General features: G+C 44.5%; 1 protein-coding gene across 2 annotated transcripts in view; it reads right to left on the bottom strand.

Moving 5' to 3' along the window:
• Positions 1-1,680: 1,680 nt before the first annotated feature.
• ETFA (electron transfer flavoprotein subunit alpha) overlaps positions 1,681-19,799 on the bottom strand; it is an 86,202-nt gene continuing 68,083 nt past the window's right edge. For both annotated transcript variants that reach the window (XM_041742905.1, XM_041742904.1), the window contains exons 10-12: positions 18,882-18,947; positions 11,476-11,556; positions 1,681-2,004 (exon numbers count right to left, since the gene is read on the bottom strand). In XM_041742905.1, the coding sequence (XP_041598839.1) occupies positions 1,966-2,004; positions 11,476-11,556; positions 18,882-18,947 (186 nt within the window). In that variant the 3' untranslated portion in view covers positions 1,681-1,965. The remainder of the gene's footprint in view (positions 2,005-11,475; positions 11,557-18,881; positions 18,948-19,799) is intronic.

Below are 19,799 nucleotides of genomic sequence, written 5' to 3' on the forward strand. Positions count from 1 at the left end.
CGGGGTCAGCGGGGCCAGCGCCTCTGGCCCACCTGCTCACCAGGAAGCAGCGGGCGCGCCGTCGCCTCAGGGAGGGCCTCGGGGTTCGCCCGTCCTGGGGCTCGGCCGGGAGCCGGGCTCTGCTCTAGGTGGGTTTAAGGCTTGACTTACTCATTCGTGAGAGACAGAGAGACCCAGAGGCCCAGGCCGGGCGAGAGGCAGGCCCCTGCAGGCGCCCCACGCAGGACTCGATCCCGGGACCCGGGGTCACGCCCTGGGCCCCGGCGCCCCTCGTGCCCCACCGTCGCCATCCGCTCCGCGACCTGCGGCACGTCGCCGTCTGCCCTGGGAGCCCGTCTGCCCTGGGAGCCCGACCTCCTGCCCGGGCCCACCCTCGTCACGTGACAGGGTCACGCAGGTGCGGGTGCTGGGAGGTGCTGGGAGACAAGGCCTGGCCTGTCTCCCGTCTGTGCCCCGCCCCCGGCCGCGCTGGGGCTCCCCGGGGAGGCGGGCGTCTGGGCATCTGGGCGTCTGGGCGCGGCGCGCGCTCGGGCACACGCGTGTAGTGACAGCGCGAGGCGGCGCCGCGGGCCGAGGGCGCTCAGGGCGGGGGCGGTCAGCGGAGGTGGGGGTCCGCCTGGTGCCGGGGCCGCCTCGTCGGGGCAGGGCCTCCAGGGCGGGCGGACGACGACCCGGGGACAAGCCCTGAGGCCGCGGCGGGGGACACGGGCTGGCGGAGCCCCGCGGCCGCCTGGATCCGGGCGAGCTCGGACGTCGCCGCGCTCCGCTCCCGGCTGCACCACACGGAGACGCGGGCCCTCAGGGCGGCGCCCGGTGCGGCAGGACGAGGCCTCGCACCCGGAGGAGCCGCTGAGCGCTCGGGGCCGAGGGGCCGGGTCGGCCGGGGCCGGAGGAAGCACGGGCCGTCAGCCGCACCGCGGCCAGCCGCAGAGCCACCGGGCGCCCCTTCGCAGCAGCAGCAGGGCCTCCCGCGCGCGCGCCCGGTGCTGCGTCTCCCCGCCGCCCTCTCTCCCCGTCAGGCGCGAGGAGGTTGAAATGCCACTGATTTTTTTTTAAGACTTTATTTAGTCGTGAGAGACGCGCGAGACCTGTGGGGCCGGGGTCAGTGGACGCCCGTGGGCCGCGGAGGGCTTCACCGCGAGGGGCCGCGGCACCAGGAGTCGAGGGGCCAGGCCCAGGCCGCCCACGGGGGGGCGGGGCGAGCGCGGCGGTCACCGCCCCTCCCCGCCCCCCTCCCCGCCCGCGCCGCGAGCCCGGGGGCAGCCGGCGGCCTCCCCGCAGCCGACCACGTGCAGGCGCCGGAGCCGCCCCCTCCCTCCCTCCCTCCCTCCCCACACCAAGTCCTGTTACCTCACAAGACTCTAAAAGAAAATGGAGAATTGAATTTCCCGCGAGCCAACTACACTCGCCCAGCGACCCAGGGGCGCGTCAGGTCTGCTTTGACCATGCGGGCCACGGTTTCCTGCAGGCCGGAGCATATTTAAGATAATACTGATGCTTTGGCTCTGAATTTGCCAGCCCAGGTCCCTTCTCTCAACAATTAGATCAAGATGATCCGCAGGAGGAACTTCACGGTGCAAGGTTGCCGAGAACAGGGTCCTCCGTGGACAAGACAGGCCAAGGAAAGAGAGACTTTTACTTCCCTTCTTCAATTTTCTTCCTTTACAAAGCCAGGCATGCTTCTGGTAGTAGTTCTAAAGCTATGGAAATGTTTTATTATATATTTTATTCCAGAATTAGAAAATCTTTATTATTACTTTTTAGCAAAATCTTAAAAATAATCGCTTGGAACCACAAATAATTAAAAGAAATGTAATAAGAGGCTCATAAAGCATTCTGGCATCTGTGAGAACTTTTTCTCGAATTATGATATGTAGCTCTCCAAAGTTTCCAACGGTCACTATGATAGCCATGAATTTCTGTTCAGTGAATACTTTGACATTTTCCTTCTTAAAACATAAGAACTCATTTCTTCTTCAATAGCTCAGTCATTTCAGGAACTACCTGCAAATTTAAAAAAAATGATAATTCAGCACCTTGAGCCTTCGGTGTGGTGTGGTCACAGCTCGTAAGTACACAGAGAGGGACGCCTGGGGGGCTCAGGGCTTGAGCCTCTGCCTTAGGCCCAGGGCGTGATCCTAGGGTCCCGGGATCCAGTCCCGCGTTGGTCTCCCTCCGCGTTGGTCTCCCTCCGCCTGCGTCTCTCTGTCTCTCTCATGAATAAATAAAATCTTAAAAAAGAAAGTACAAAGAAGCCCTGTACACTGCTCCTGAGGCTCGAGGTGTGCCCCCACCCCTGCTGTGCTCCCCTCTGTGGGAATGTGGGAACACTACACACTTAAAAAAAATATATCTATTGTAGAGAATGAGAGAGGGCAGAGCACAAGTGAGGGGAGGAGCAGCAAGAGAGAACACGGGCCCAGGCAGGCCTTGACCTCACGACCCTGGGATCCTGACCTGAGCCAAGATCAGAGCCAGACATTCGACCACCTGAGCCACCAAGGCCGCTCACGACTACAACTTTTGAAAGGGGAGACCACCTGGACACAAGGCTGGCAGGGCCACGAGCCCGCATACTGCCTGTAGGGACTTTTTGGGGACTTTTTTTTCCCCTCAAAATGAATAAAGGAGCCCCTGGGTGGCTCAGTCAGTTAAGCGTCTGCCTTAAGCTCGGGTCATAACCCAGGGGTCCTGGGACTGAGCAGCACATCAGGCTCCTCCTGGCTCAGCGGAGCCTGCTTCTCCCTCTGCCCCTCCCCCGCTCTCTCTCTCTCTCATAAATAAAATTTTAAAAGAAAAATAAAAACCAAAGATTGAGTCATGCATGGGGGGGTGGGGCAGAGGGAGGGAGAGGATCCCGAGCCGCCTCCCAACCCTGAGATCACGCTCTGAGCCAAAACGGAGTCGGGGGCTTGCCCCAGCGTCACCCCAGCGGCCCGGGGCTCGGACGCCGGCGCCCCGCTTTCCCTGCGGGAGCCCCGCTTTCCCTGCGCGAGGACGTCCCTGGCCGTGGGGCTCTGCCCACCCCTGCCGGAGGCCGCCCCAAGTCCGGCCCCAAGTCCGGCCCTGCGCTCCTGCGCTCCCTCCCCAGCGGCTCCCCCGCACCCGGCTTCCCCCGCCCCCCCAGCCGTCCAGCCCACTCCAGCCCACTCCGGGAGGGCTCCAGCGGCGAAGGAAGGGCGAGAGGGGGCGGGCGGAGGAGGAGCTGCGGACTCGAGCCGGCGGGGCAGGCCGGTGGGGCAGGCGGAGCGTTGGGCAGGCAGCTGCGGGGGAGTGTCGCCTGAGCCACCTGACAAGGATAATCTGCCAGCCTTCCACGGGGCTGCCGCGGTCCCCGCTCCGAGGGCTGCCCCCTGAACCTGCCCGATGCACGCGGCCGCTCAATTATTGAAGACAGCTACATTTCCATTAGGTGGAAATAATGTGTTCGTACAACATTTATTAAGGAAATTGCCGACATGGTGTTTCTTCCGAATGTCACTTGTCTCCAGCCTACTGGAAGGCCCGTGTTTACCACTGAGCCAGCAGGCATTAGCTCGGGGGCAGCACTAAGTGCTGGCACCACTCCTAGCTCTGCTCAGTGGGCAGACCACGAGCTGGGCCAGTCACCCGGATGACAAGCTACAAGCCTCCTGTGGGACCTACGTGTTCCATGAAAAATAGGCTAGAGCCCAACTTCTTTTAAGTGAAACATTAACTTGATTTAGAACAATTTTTAAAGACTTTCTAGCGTGTCTCCCTGCCACACTCCCCCCAAAAGAGGGCACTTTGTCCATCATCTATATCCTTTCTTATTAGATCAACCTCAGACTTTCCAAGCATACCACACAATGCCTTACTCGAAAAAAATAAATGCCAGCTCAACTTCACTGAATGACAGCCCCGAGCAAGCTTAAAGACCTAGATTCTTATCTGTATTTTAGATAGTGTGAGATGCAGCTCCCTATTCAGTAAGACCAAATGGAAGTGAGTTTATGTTTATCTTTAAAAAAAATAATAATAAAATAAAATAAGACAATCTACTGACAGAAATCACAACACAACTATATTTCAGTCATTTAACTAGTATTTCCCCAGAGTAAGCAAGCACCATGGGAGATAGAGAAGCTCAGGCCTAATTCTTGCCCACAAGAAGTCCCCACCCCCTACTTGGGTGAGAAAAGACAGAGGACTATGAACCACCCAATCAAGAATGTGCTCATCTTACATGTAAGATGTAAGAAGATGAGAAGAATGGCACCAAATGCTCAAAATCCAGGAATCCAGGAGTTCTGAGGAAGAGATTAGGTGCGGACTTGGAAAAATCAGAACATTAACGTGGAGGAGAAAAGTATTCTGGATAAGAACTGAAGAGCAAACAGAGATAACCCTGTGGGTTCCAGAGAAACAGTGTAAAGGGATTAGAATGACTCTAGTGAATAGCTATGTGTGGGAGAATTGGAGAAAGTTTTAAAAAACAGGTGGTATGCAACGTCCAATCGATGGGAATAGAATACTCATGGTGCCGTGACAACATGCACAAGAATGAAGATGGAACCTCGTCTCACATCATATACAAAAATTATACACCATATAGAAAACAGATCAATGACCTAACCATGGGAGTTAAAACAATAAAACTCTTATTGAAAGAAAACTCAGGGCTAAATCTTCATAATCTTGGATTTGGCAATGGCTTCTTAACTATTACACTAAAAAAAACATTAGCAACAAGAGAAAAAAAACGAGCTGGACTTCATCAAAATTAGAAACTTTTGTACAAAGGTCATTATCAAGAAAGTGAGAGGATAACCTACCTACAAAATGGAAGAAAATATTTGGAAATTATCTCTCAGATAAGGGTTTAATATCCAAAATACATTATGAGCTCCTACAACTCAAGAACAAAGGCAAAACTCAACTAAAAAATTGGCAAAGGATGTGGATAAATATTTCTCTAAAGTTACAGAAAAGGCCAAAAGGACATGAAAAGATGCCCAGCATCATCAGACATTAAGAAAATGCAAGTCAAAACCGCAATGAGACACCACTTCATACCTACCAGGATGGCTCTGAATGAAAAGTAACAAGTGTTAGCGAAGATACAGAAAAACTGGGATGCTTGCACATTGCTGGTGGAATGTAAAATGGTGCAGCCACTAGAGAAAGCAGCTTGGAGGTTCTTCAAAAAGCTAAACATACAATTACCATATTACGCAGCAATCCATAGGTCTAAACCCAAAGGAAATCAAAGTGAGGACTTGAACAGATACAGAGGCCTATAATCACTCTACTGGCTTAGGCAAAAGTTTCACATATATGACACCTACTAAGGGACAAGCAATAAAAGAAAAAAGATAAAATGGATTTCAACAAAATGTAAACTTTTGTGCATCAAAGGACATCAAGAAAGTGAAAAGACAGGAGCTCCCCTCTACTTGCTAAATGGGATGCTGTCTGATTCATGACTTAATAAAGACAATATAATTAATTAATTAAAGAGAGAGGATGAGGGAGGGGAGGAGAGAGAGAGAGAAAAGAGAAAGAAAAGGAAAAAGACAACCTAAAGAATGAAAGAAATTATTTGCAAATCACATATTGATAAGGGACTTGAATTCAGAATATATAAAGAACTCTTACAATTCAACAACAAAAAAGACAAATAACAAAAATTTAAAATGGGCAAAGGATTTGAACAGATAGGGGATCCCTGGGTGGCGCAGCGGTTTGGCGCCTGCCTTTGGCCCAGGGCGCGATCCGGGAGACCCTGGATCGAGTCCCACGTCGGGCTCCCGGTGCATGGAGCCTGCTTCTCCCTCTGCCTGTGTCTCTGCCTTTCTCTCTCTCTGTGTGACTATCATAAATAAATAAAAATTAAAAGAAAAAAAAAAAGGATTTGAATAGATAGACCTCCAAAGAATATGCAAATGGCCAGCAAGCACAGGAGGCGATGCTCAACATCACTCGCTATCAAGGAAACACAACCACCACCACAATGAGTTACCACTTCACAGCCACTAGAATGTCTATAAAAAAAAAAAAAGATGGACAGTAACAAGTGTCAGCGAGTGTACGGAGAAGCTGGAGCCCTCATACAGTATTGGTGGGAACGTAAAGTGGGGCAGCCACTTTGGAAAACAGCCTGGCAGTTCTTCAAAATGTTAAAAATAGAGTTATCAAGTGACCCAGAAATTCCATTCCTGGCTATATACCCAAACAAGATGAAAACATATGTCTGCACAAAAACTTAAATGCGTTACTTATAATAGCAAAAAAGTAGAAAAAACCCCAGTGTCCATCAAATGATTAATGGATAAACAAAACGAGGCATATCCACACAGTGGATATTATTCAGCAATAAAAGAAAGTGCTGATATAGGACTCACCACAGCTGGATCTTGAAAACCTTATGCTAAGAAACCAGCCACCAAAGACCATATATTACATGATTTTGTCTACATGAAATAGCAGGACAGGAAAATCCATAGAAATACAAAATAGATTAGGTGCTGCCAGGGTCTGGGGAGAGTGGGGAATAGGAAGTGACTACGAAGAGGTATGGGGTTTCTTCTCAGTGTGACGAAAATGTTCCGGAATTACATAGTTGATGGTTGTGTAACTCTGGATGTACCGAGAATCACTGAACTATACATTTTAGAAGGGTGAACTCTATGATTTGTGAGCTAAATGCAGAAAAGCTATTAAAAAACCACCACCACCACCACCAGTCAGGTAGTGTCCTATTCTCAGTCACTCTAACTCCGATTATAATATTTACCATTTATCGAACACCTACTATGTATCTGTGTGAAAGGAAATACAAACAGGTCACCTAATATTTAACACAGACTGTACTAGGTATCATTATACTGTATAACCTTCAATACATTGTATATTCAATATATTGTATAAACCTTCAATATAACCTTGTAAGGTAGGCAGTATGATATTTATATTATTTTTGAGAAAGTTTACATTCAAAAAAATTAAATAGGTTGGCCAAGATAATTTAACTAGTATGTGGCTCATAACTACTCTGCTCAGGTCATGGTCTCAGGGTTGGGAGATCAAGCCCCGCATCTGTATAGCTACCTCCCACTCTTTTTTTTTTTTTTTTAAAGATTTTATTTTTCAATTTTTATTTATTTATGAGTCACAGAGAGAGAGAGGCAGAGACATAGGCAGATGGAGAAGCAGGCTCCATGCACCAGGAGCCCGACGTGGGATTCGATCCCGGGTCTCCAGGATCGCGCCCTGGGCCAAAGGCAGGGGCTAAACCGCTGCGCCACCCAGGGATCCCGCTACCTCCCACTCTTATAGGAAATCTTAGGGATTGTACCTCAGGCACAGACATGGACACTAGAATGAATGGATTTGTGCCCTGTGCAGAGCCTGCTTAATCTCTCTCTCTGCATTCCCCCCAAAATATAAATAAGTAAATAAACATTTTATTTTTTAAAATAATCTCTACCTCCAGCGTGGGGGGCTTGAACTTACAACTCCAAGGTCAAGAGCTGCATGCTCTACCTACTGAGCCAGCCAGGTGCCCCTGACTTTATGGTATTTTCTTTAAAATCTTAATCTGAAATAGATAATGCTAACTCTCATTCATAACTTGCATCACTGTATTTTTATGTGTTGTTATAACTATTTGAGGAGTATACTCACTACACCACCTTGTCCATTTTTCGGTCAGAATTACTGTAATAATCACGTATGTTACACGCGTTCTGATTTCAACTAAAAGAACAATTTGATGGATACGGTCTAGGTTCCTGGAGTCTGCCAAAAGTGAGGTCTTTATTTTTTCTTTGTGATTAGAGTTGGGGGGAAACAGAGGTTTCTGATTAGGAATAAACTTTTTTGCTAAAATTATATCCTGAAAGTTTTAAGTAAGTAAAAGATGAAGGGGAAGATAAGACAGGTCGTTGGTAAACTGGGCCTAAAGGTGCTCTCCTGTCCCACTTCCTTCACCAGGACTTCCTGTCCCAAACCAAATTATAATACAGAAGAAAACTATTCCTCTTCTGCTTATTAATGATCTAGACAAGAGACGGAGAAGGGGGCCCACTACGTGTTCCCAAGAACGAGGGGTACAAGTCTGTTCATTCCACCGTGTCCAAGGCACCACCCCAAGGCTCCTAGAAAGAGGAGGAGACAACTCTATGGACTCGACTTGCTTCTGGACCCCTTCCAGGGCTGTACTGTCCAGCTGTCACTGAGGAATGATAACAAGGCAGGCAAAGACCACGGCTGCAGCCACAACAGCCTCTTCGAACTTTCAGAGTAAGTGTGATTCCATCAGGGCTGGGGGGTAGCTTTTGAATTCATTCCTCTTAAGAGGAGCTGCGTGAGACTTTCTCCACATACGCCGTGGAACCCCACTCGGGTGGTTCTAGCCTGGAAATTAGAACATGGAGCACATTCTTCTGCCACCAGACTCTCCCCACAGCCAGCACGGCAAACCTGAGGTGCTCACTGTCTCCGCAGCGCAGGGCGACCAGCAAAGCCAGGCCTCCCTGCGCCGGCAGGCCTGGCTCAGTGCTGTACCTGCTGGGACCTGGACTGGGGCAGGACCTCGAGTGGCATCGCGCCTCCATCAGAGCTCTTACGCTGCAGCCCTCCAGGAGACTCCAGGTCAGGGCTGCGAAATGCTGGACTGCCTGCCTCCCGGGGCAAAGCCATTACTGGACCATCCCCGTGGCCACAGCAAGGAAAGTCAACATGCATTCGTTGGACTGGGCTGTGAGCTTGCTTCTTCGCACCTGCACAGCCCTCAGGAATAGCTGCAGGGTGGAGGTCCAGTAACCCACCAGGGCCATCCCGTCACAGCCACCTTGCCCCACCAGGAAGGTCCTTCTTACTGCAATTTATAGGTAGAGGAGTAGCAGTGAACCACTTGGCCATGGTCCCTAACGAGTTGGGAGCGCAAAATAGAACCAGGCGCCTGGCTTAATTGTGCTGAAAACTTGCTGAGTAGTCTTCCCAAATCAGATCTCTCTGGGACACAGACAACTTGAAAAAAACATAACTCACTGGTGTCACATATGTAGTAGCAATTGGGAGGCTACAACTCAAGCAGTACTTTTTAAGTAATCTCAACACCCGACCTGCGGCTAGAACCTATGACCCAAGATCAAGAGTCGCATACTCTACCAACCAAGCCAGCCAGGTGCCCCTCAGGCAGATTTTTAATATTTTCGTAATCTAATTTTACTTAGGACTCTCACCAAGATACCCTCTTTCAGCACACACACGTACACACCTCCTCACTTGCGTGCTCCTTCTCTCCTATCAGACCCGGGAGCTGTCCTTAATGCAAGAGGCATAGTTGTGTGACACCTTGCCATCAATAATGGCTACAAAGTTGCTCCTGCCCCAAGGCAGTCATCTACTATATAAACATCACAAATTTCCAGCTAACACTTCATCCATTTTTCAAGTAAGCCCAGTCTGTAGGTTGCAACATATAGTGCACAAGAAAACAAAAAAAATGTTAAAATAAACAATATTATTTGTAAACTTATTTAAATATTCTCTTGAAGAAAAAAGGCAACTACAGTAGATGTCTATTTCCAAACATATCAACTGAATACATGGTGAAGGTTCAGAGTGTTTCACTTTTATTTTTTGATTTATTTAATTTTTTTAATTGAGGTTTGATTTGCCAACATATAGTGTAACTCCCAGTGCTCATCCCATCAAGTGCTCCCCTCAGTGCCCGTCACCCAGTCACCCCATCCCCCTACTCGACTACCCCTCCACTACCCTACCCCTCCACTACCCTTTACATGAGAGACTCCTAACTCTGGGGGAAAAAGAAAAAAAAAAAAGAGGGTTTCATTTTTAAATTAAAAGGTCTTTACTCGTTAAGCTTCTCACTGTAGCTAAATGCTTGCTATTTGAACAAAGTTACTTACCCTTGTGAGAGATACAAAAAATTTCTCTCTCTAACTTTTCCTCCCACTGGTATATCTTAGTGGTCAAATGAGTGTCATTAATTACTGTTTGTTCTCACACAGCTGGGTCGGGTAACAGGAGCAGCAGAAATACCCAAATCCTAAATTTCAATTACAGGAGCCCGGGATCACTGAAGAGGGGCTCTCGGAGGGGCCCGGATGGGGGTTTGCCAAGTGGACGGCTGACCCAGGGCAACAGCCCCATCCTAGTCTCTGCGTGAGCAGCTGAAGTTCGTCCTCGCTGAGCACGAACATACACTTCCAAGTACAGGTGTGCTCTCAGAGTAAGTCCTTAGTTCATGTGGAGCATACGCAGCACTGGCGAAGCCACGGTATGGGGCCAAGTCTTTTGCCAAGGGGACCACCGTGGCGCTATTAAAGCCCGCAGTGGCTTGCTGTGGTTCTGTGCGAGGGCTTCCTCACTAGCAAACCCAGTGCTCCCAGGGCTGGATGCTACGTTTAGAGCCTCAATGACGGCAAGAGCGATTTCTGCGTAAGGCAACCTACAGGTGTGCAGGCAAGCCCTGCAGGACAAAAAGAAGCCGGGCCAGGCACGAGCTATGACCTTTCAATGTTACACGTCAGTATAATTAAAATAATTTTTCTCATGGAGAGGGCAAGTACAGGGGTGGTGGCAGGGCAGAAGGAACACTCAAAAGTGAAGAGGATGAAGAGTGGGAAGTGTTCTTCCCTAAATATATCACATTAGGAAGGCCCTGAACTCTCCAACACAGCAAGCAGAGCATACTTGTTGAGCCAGACAAGCCGCACTCGAGCGCCCACTCAAAAGCTGAGTCGGGGTGCCTAGCTGCTTCAGTCAGAAGAGCATCCAACTCCTGATCTCAGGGTCAGAGTTTGAGCCCCATGGGGAGTGTGGAGATTAAATATGTAAAACTTAAAACAAAGAAAAGAAAAGCTGTAGCATTTCTGGCAAATCTCTGAATGAGGGTATTTGATGTGAATTTTTCTTTTTTTTTTTTTTAAGATTTACTTATTTATTCATGAGAGACACAGAGAGAGGCAGAGACACAGGCAGAGGGAGAGGCAGGCTCAATGCAGGGAGCCCGACGCGGGACTCGATCCTGGGACCCCAGGGTCACGCCCTGAGCCGAAGGTAGAGGCTCAATCGCTGAGCCACCCAGGCGTCCCTGATGTGAACTTCTTTAAGATACCTGCCAAATATGACTATAGGTTATAGTTACTTGAGTCACTTCACATCGTGTACTGCCTTAGTACACAAGATGCCAGAAGTCATGTGGATATTTTAAAGACAATATGGACTCCTTTTCTTTTTTTTTTTATGGACTCCTTTTCAAGGGTAAAGTTATAATACTCTATATAAACTTCATATATTTATTAGGACAACTTCACTTTAAGTAGTTCAAAACTACATACATATATTAATACAATACACACAGACACACAGGTACACAGACATACGACGTTCTCCTGTAATGGCTTCCTCTATGACCAACTCTAAGAGGTTCTTCTTGGATGACAATCTAGGTAACAGTCATCTCTCCCAAAGCCAGCTTACCTTAAATAAATCTGCGACAATTCCATAATCTGCCACTTGAAAAATTGGAGCTTCTGGGTCTTTGTTAATAGCCACAATTGTCTGTGAAATAAAAACAAGGAGTTTGGCCTTTATCAAGAAAGCATACCATAGATTGATGGTTCTATTTTACAGTCTCAACGAAAAATTAACATGGTTAAAAATGTCTACCAAATAAGATTAATTTGATTCATTTGTACCAATATTGTAAATTGAGAAATTTCTGGGTTTGAACATAGCAAAATTATCTCCCACCCCACTTCTAGCTCATCACAGTATTAATAAAGGTTTTTAAACCATTATTTTTCTTAGTTTTTTTCTGACTTATGAAAAACAATGTTTTAGGAAGTAACAAATCAGGAGAGGATTCTGGGCAGACGGAAAAATAGGAAGCATCAGAAGGAACGTGTCTTCCCACCTACACTGCTAACAACTGCACTGGCATCATCTGTCTAAGGTAACTACTTTGGGACTCCAGAGTCTATTGAAGGCTTGCAACTTCCAGGGGAAGGTAAAACTGCAGCTCTTAGTGCAGGCGCAGGTACTCATTACCCACCCCCAGCGGCAAGCACCTGTGTACACATTCCTGCAGCAGCCTGCAGCACCCGCAGGAGCCAGAGTGGGCAAAAAAGCAGCCTGTCCTCCAACTACTGGGGACGTGTGCTTTGATTACTGACTGCTGCTACCAATCAGAGATCAGAGATGCAGGCCGAGGAAGACTACTGTTGTTGCACCTCCCCCACTGTTACAGATCCTTCCCCTCCTCCGGCTAAAGCTACCTCCAGGGGATTTAAAAAGTCAAAGCACTTCTGCCTCCCAGCATTGTTCTTTCTCTGTTTGAGAGCCAGACATTCAAGACTAGAATACTCAAAAACAACTGCATATACAGAGAAAATTACAAACTAACCTCACAAGCAGGCTTAGAAAAGACAAAAAGACCTTAAATGTATACCTCAGGTTAATCTTTGGCAGAGAAACAGCCTACAACACAAAACACAAGAATAATAAATAAAAAACAACAACAACGAAACAGCACACCCTGGGGAAGGAGGAGAATAGGATTTCCAGGAATGCCACATCATTAGATTCAAATATCCAGTTTTCAACAACAACAAATCACATGGCATACTAACAAACAAGAAAGTACGAGTGCAAAGGAAATAAGCAGAAACTGCTTCTGAAAAAGATCTGATGGCAGTTCTACTAGAGAAAGACTTTGAAACAATCATTTTAAAGATGCTCAAAGCACTATAAAGATGTGGAGAAAGTCAAGAAAACAATGTATGAATAAATGGAAATATCAACAGAGATCAAAAGAGAGAGAAACCAAAACAAAAATTCTGGAGATGTTAAGTACAATAACTAAAGTGAAAAATTCACTGGAGAGATTCAAAGGCTGATTTGAGCAAGCAGAAGGTAGAATCAGCAAACTTAAAAGCAGGACAATGAAAATTATCAAGTCCTTAGAATAGAAAGAAAAAGATTAAAAAGAAGTAATCAGAACCTAGGGGTCCTATGGGCCAAAAACAAACAAACCAAAATATTTATTGTGGGCGTCCCAGAAGAAAGAAAATGGGACAGAAATAGTAACTGAAGAAACAATGGCTAAAAACTTTCTAAATTTGATGAAAGCCAGGAGTATCATCCAAGATGCTCAACAAAGTCCAGGAAAGATGAATTCAAAGAGACCCACACCAGGGGCACCTGGGTGGCTCAGTTGGTTAAGCATTTGCCTTCGGCTCAGGTCAGGATCCTTAAGTCCAGGGATCAGGGATCGAGCCACATTAGGCTCCCTGCTTGGCAGAGGAGCGTGCTTCTCCCTCTACTCCTCACCCTGCTCCTGTGTACTCACTTGTGCTAATAAATGAATAAAATCTTTAAAAAGAGAGCGAGAAAAACCCATACCAATACACATTACAATCAAACATCCAAGATGCTTAACAAATTCCATGAAAGAAAAATTCAAACAGACCCATGCCAAGATACATTATAATCAAAATTTCAAAAGCCAAAGTTATCTTTGAAAATAAGGACATGTGACTCATTATATATAGGGGACCCTCAATAAGACTATCAGCAGATTTCTCATCAGAAATTTTGGGCCAGGGGATCCCTGGGTGGCTTAGTGGTTTAGCGCCTGCCTTTAGCCCAGGGCGCGATCCTGGAGTCCTGGGATCAAGTCCCATGTCAGGCTCCTGGCATGGAGCCTGCTTCTCCCTCCTCCTGTCTCTGCTTCTCTCTCTATGCCTATCGTAAATAAATAAATAAATAAATAAATAAATAAATAAATAAATAAATAAATAAATGAATGAATAAATAAATCTATCTTTAAAAAAAAAAAAAAAAAAAGAAATTTTGGGCCAGAAGGCAGTGAATTGATACATTCAAAATGCTAAGAGAAAAAAACTGCTGACCAAAATTCTTATATCCACTGAAACTGTCCTTCCAATGACTTTTTTTTTGCAGAAATTAAAAAAACTATCCTAAAATTCATATGGAATCTCAAGGGACTCTGAATAGCTCAAGCAATCTAGAAAAGAAACAAAGCTGGGGGACCCACACTTCCTACTTTCAAAACTTACTACCAAGTGACAGTAATTAAAACAGTGTGGTACTGGCATAAAGACAGATATAAAGACTGAGGGATAGAACAGAGAGCCCAGAAACAAACCCTCACATATATGGTCAAATGCTTTTAGACAAGAGTATCAAGACCATTTAATGGGAAAAGGACAGCCTTTTCAACAAATGGTGCTGGGGAAACTGGATATCCACATTCACATACTGGATGAATGAATGAAGCTGGACCCTTACTTAACATCATAAACAAAAAGTAACTCAAATGGATCAAAGAGGGGCACCTGGGTGGCTCAGCTGGTTAAGCTTCTGCCTTCAGCTCAGGTCATGATCTCAGGGTCCTGGGATCAAACCCACATGCGGCTCCCTGCTCAATGGAGAGTCTGCTCCTCCCTCTCCTTTTGCCCCTCTCCCAGCTCTTCTCTGTCTCTCTCAAATAAATAAATAAAATCTTTTAAAAAATGGATCAAACATTTAAACGTAAGACCTAAAACTATAAAACTCTTAGAAGAAAACATAGAGAAAAAGCAGCATGACATGTTTTTTGGCTATGACTTCTTGAATGTTCCATCAAACATATAGGCAATGATGGAAAAAAATGGACAAACTGAACTTTACAGAAACTTTTAAATGTGAATCATAAAACACTATCAACAGAGTAAAAGAGCAACCCAAAGAATGGGAAAAATATTTGCAAATCATACATCTGATAAAGGATTCATATACAGGATACTTTTTAAAAGACTTTACTTATTTATTTGAGTGAGAGAGAAAGAGAGAGAAAGCAAGCACATAAGCAGGGAGGAGGGGCAGAGGGAGAAGGAATGGGAGTGAGAGAAGCAGGCTCACTGCTGAGCAGGGAGCCCAACCTGGGGCTCAATCACGGCCTCAGCTGAGGGCAGACGCTTAACTGACTGAGCTACGCAGGTGCTCCCAAAATAAATTGTTACAAAACATTACGAATGAATTTAATATCATTGACAGTGTACATACAGTTTTTAATTCTACGCTTGAAAAAGGTTAAGATAGTAATTTTATGCTATGTGTATTTTACCATAGAATTTTAAGAGGAATACACTAAAAATGTTGAATTTTACTGTATGTAAATTATACCTCAATAATCTGACTTAAACAACATGTAATTGAAAAGTTCCATGTTTCACTGAAAAATTTTAGATATACTGAATAAAACCCAGAGATGAAAAATTAAGCAACTTATATTTGGTGTGATTTAATAAGATAGTTAGATGTCTACTTTATTAAATCGTCATGAGATATTTACTATGATTAGTCAATCTTCAGCTCATTTCATTTGTAAAATTATTAATATTTCCTATCTCCTATTAACAATATATAAACTTGTGATTTTATTTTATTTTTAAAAAGATTTTATTTATTTATTCATGAGAGACAGAGAGAGGCAGAGACACAGGCTCCATGAAGGGAGCCTGACGCGGGACCCGATTCCGGGTCTCCAGGATCACACCATGGTCCAAAGGTGGCGCTAAACCACTGAGCCACCCGGGCTGCCCCAAAACTTGTGATTTTAAATGTTATATTTTAAATTAGAAAAAAGGCAACAAATCCATACCCTAATTCATATCCTTTGTAACTTAAACTATTTGCCAATTATTATTTTATTAGTAACAGATTTATTTATATATTACAATAGTTGGGTATTTTCCATAGATGCTTTTAAGATTTTATTTATTTATTTGAGAGAGAGTGTGCACACACGTGGAGGGAAGGGGCAGTGGGAGAGGCAAAGAAAGTCTCAAGCAGACTTTGCACTGAACACAGAGCCCAGGGTGGGGCTCAGTCCTATAACCCTGAGATCATTACCTGAGCCAAAACCAAGAGTCAGATGCTTAACCGAATGTACCACTCAGGCATCCTCTCTATGGGTGCTTCAAACACCACTGCAATTAAAGTAAATTTAAAGTTTTGACTCTAATATTTGACTCTATTTGGTGTTATTTTAATAGATTATAATAATTCATTTCTCTAGAAGTCAAGTTTCTCCCTATTATCCTAACACATGAAAACAACTGGAACACATTTTTAAGAGAATTTTGATACAGTCTGACTTAACATATAGCCCACATGACATATGTGTAACTCCCCTAGGGTCTCTCAAAAAGATGAAAATATTCCAGAATATCTGAGAATGGAGTATAGTGTAGTCCAGATGACTACTATTCCAGCAAACCTTGGCATATGTATTAAAAGATGTGTGGTCAGAGACAAGAAATGATGGTTTCAATATGAGCCTCAAACCCAAAGTCACAAGCACAAACATTTCGAATCACAGGCATTTGATTTGCATTGAGGTGTTTCTCTTCTGGGAATATTTAAGCCTCCTTTGCAGGAACTAGCAGAGAATTATTTAATTAATGTGGTTGATGATTTTCCTGAAGGCCACCTGGTCAAATATCTGACAGTTTAATCTTCTGAAAGCTTTTTCGTTCCCACTACATAAAAGTTATTATTATTATTTTTTTAAGATTTATTTATTCATGAGAGACACAGAGACAGAGAGAGAGGCAGAGACCCAGGCAGAGGGAGAAGCAGGCTCCATGCAGGGAGCCTGATGCAGGACTCGATCCCAGGTCTCCAGGATCACGCCCTGGGCTGAAGGTGGCGCTAAACGACTGAGCCACCCAGGCTGCCCATAAAAGTTATTTTTAAAGCAAGAGCACACAACTATGGACAAGGAACCACTAAAGTATGTAAGAAGATTTGGGATGGTTACAGTCTTTCAAATTACTAAAAGAATATTCCTGAATTGTTAACTGTAAAGTATCATAAAATCTTGCTTGCATCCTAGAGCTCTCTTACTATACCCTTATAAATTCACGGTCCCTTCTTTACACAGCCTTTACAGCACAGATTGTATTCAATGATATTAATATGTATATAGTTCAAAAAGTACTTTCATTACATTGACTTGTTTGATATAAACCAAATCTCATACTCTTTAAACTATACGATGATGTTAATTAAAACTAAGTTGTGGGCAGCCCTGGTGGTGCAGCGGTTTGGCGCCGCCTGCAGCCTGGGGTGTGATCCTGGAGACCCGGGATCGAGTCCCACATTGGGCTCCCTGCATGGAGCCTACTTCTCCTTCTGCCTGTGTCTCTGCCTCTCTCTCTCTCTCTCTCTCTGTGTGTCTATGAATAAATAAATAAAATCTTAAAAAAAAAAAAAAAAGTTGTATGTGATGTGATCATCAGATTTTTTTTTTTTTTAAGATTTATTCATTCATGAGAGACACACACGGGGAGAGAGAAAGAGAAAGAGAGAGAGAGAGGCAGAGACACAGGCAGAGGGAGAAGCAGGCTCCATGCAGGGAGCCTGACGTGGGACTTGATCACAGGACCCCGGGGTCATGCTCTGGGCCGAAGGCAGACACTCAACCACTGAGTCTCCCAGGTGTCCCATGATCATCAGTTTAAACCCCTTACTCTAATATCTCATTTTAGACCTTAACCAAAATTATAACCTGAGACTGTTGTGTCTCCCACACAAGGCAGTGATGATAAGAGCTAAGTTTTTTCATTTAAGCAACCCCAGCATCTAGCACAAAGTAAGTGCTTAATAAATATTTGTTGACTGCATAAACAGAGGACACCTTGGCTCAACTTTCTTACAGACTGTTCCTCCCCAATACTGGTCTCCTGACTTCAACTGTTCCCTTTTTGCTTTACCTAGCTAGTCCATCTGTCCCTCAATCCAGTCATGTTGCTGTGGCATCACAATTTTTGCCAGGATCTTCTTGGCAGACGTGAATCTTTTATTTTAGAGAAACAATTCTACAATATGTCTGAATTGGCCCAGCTAAAAATATTTCTTCAGGTTGCTGGTGTTGGAGTGTTTTTTTTCTTTTTTCCTTTAATGCAGCAACATTTCCCCATCGGCACTGCTTGTTTTCATAGCTCAGTAAAGAAACCTGCCATCCAACTGTGAAATCTGACTCGTTTTGGGCCAATTCATTTAGAGGTTACATGGAGGTAGTGAATGCATTTTTTCAAGTTAGAAGTTAAACCTGTTAAAACTTTTATTACCTTTTATATCAAACTTCCATCTGAATGAATAAAAAAGCTGGAATGTCAGAAGCATCTCTGTCTTCATGAAAGACTAAAGTTCATAATTCAAACTGTGCATTGGTATGCATGAATTAATGTCTCATATTCTGAAATATATGCTCACAGAATCCTTACACAGGGCTTCCCAATATAGTCCAAAGCAGCAAGTTAGCTTCGAATGCTTCCTCTATATACTGTATTGTTAACAATTACTGTGGTATTAAGATGCCTCAACCCCAAATATATTTGTCACCAACCTGAGAAAAGGAGCTTTGTCGCCATGAGCGTGGGACATTTAGGGGACCAGGGTGAAGCAGAGTCAGGGATTAGAAACTTTATAAACTAATTAGATGGTCACAACCTCATTAAGCTGTCTTCACCCTAAATTTTCTAACTATAGAGAATCAGAGCTGAAAGGGACCTTAAACATCATCAACGAATACCTGTGTTAGATAAAGAACTGAGGTGCAGCCAAGACGCATTATGTGGTAAGCTAGGGGCAGAGCTGGGTGGGGTCACATTACTTTCCCTGACACAGCACTGCCTCTCCTACCAGTGGTATAGCTTCAAGCAGTGATCAGCACCTTGTATTACTTTTTACTCGTAGATCTGTGTTAATCTGAATGGTTGAACCTACACACACCGTAACTATATGGAAACTGAGTAAAACCAAAATTTTAAAATAGGAAAATTTTTCTTTTAGAATCATTAGTACTGTATACTTACCTTGCTGTCTTTCATCCCAGCTAAATGTTGGATGGCTCCAGATATTCCTACAGCAATGTAAAGCTCCTGAAACAAAAGAGACCATACCATTAATACATACTTATATATATTATATTGTATCTTCCATAGTATTTGCTATTAGCAATTCAAGTCTTAGGCTAAAGATATTTTAAATAAAGTAGATGCAATATGTGTTACTTAAATTATGTTTTCTTCCTTCCCTGATCTAAACCAGTCTTCTCTTTCCTCCAAATTCCTATACTAGTGGGGATATAATAAACATGTGCATAATGAGAATCAATGACAATTAAGTATGTGCCAACCACTGTGCTAATAAGCATTTTGCATCAACTGTTTCAATTAATCTCAATTTCCTGTGAGGCAGCACTTTTTGACTGGGCTGCTCATTTAGATACTACACTTTAAACTCATCACTCTGTATATATTCATTTACCATGTATGTGTGTGTGCGATGTTATTTTCATATATATACGTACATATGAATATCAGTATATATCTCTCTATATACATGCACAATATATACACAATGTACATGTAAACACATATACATATTAAAATTTATTTTGGAGACACCTGAGTGGCTCAGCAGTTGAGTGTCTGCCTTCAGCCCAGGGTGTGATCCTGGAGTCCCAGGATCGAGTCCCGCATCGGGCTCCCTGCATGGAGCCTGCTTCTTCTGCCTGTGTCTCTGCCTCATTCTTTCTCTCTCAGAAATAAATTAAAATATTAATTAAAAAAATAAAAATAAAATATATTTTGACTTGCCTTCTCATAAAAGGATATTTGTAAAATGATAATTGATATACTTCTTAAACTTCGTATTTAGAAAAAAACAAAAGTACAAATCAGCCTCAAGAGGTTCTAAACACAGACATACACACACGTGCACACACAATC

This window comes from Vulpes lagopus, chromosome 2, assembly GCF_018345385.1.
Source record: "Vulpes lagopus strain Blue_001 chromosome 2, ASM1834538v1, whole genome shotgun sequence".
Lineage (NCBI taxonomy): Eukaryota > Metazoa > Chordata > Mammalia > Carnivora > Canidae > Vulpes > Vulpes lagopus.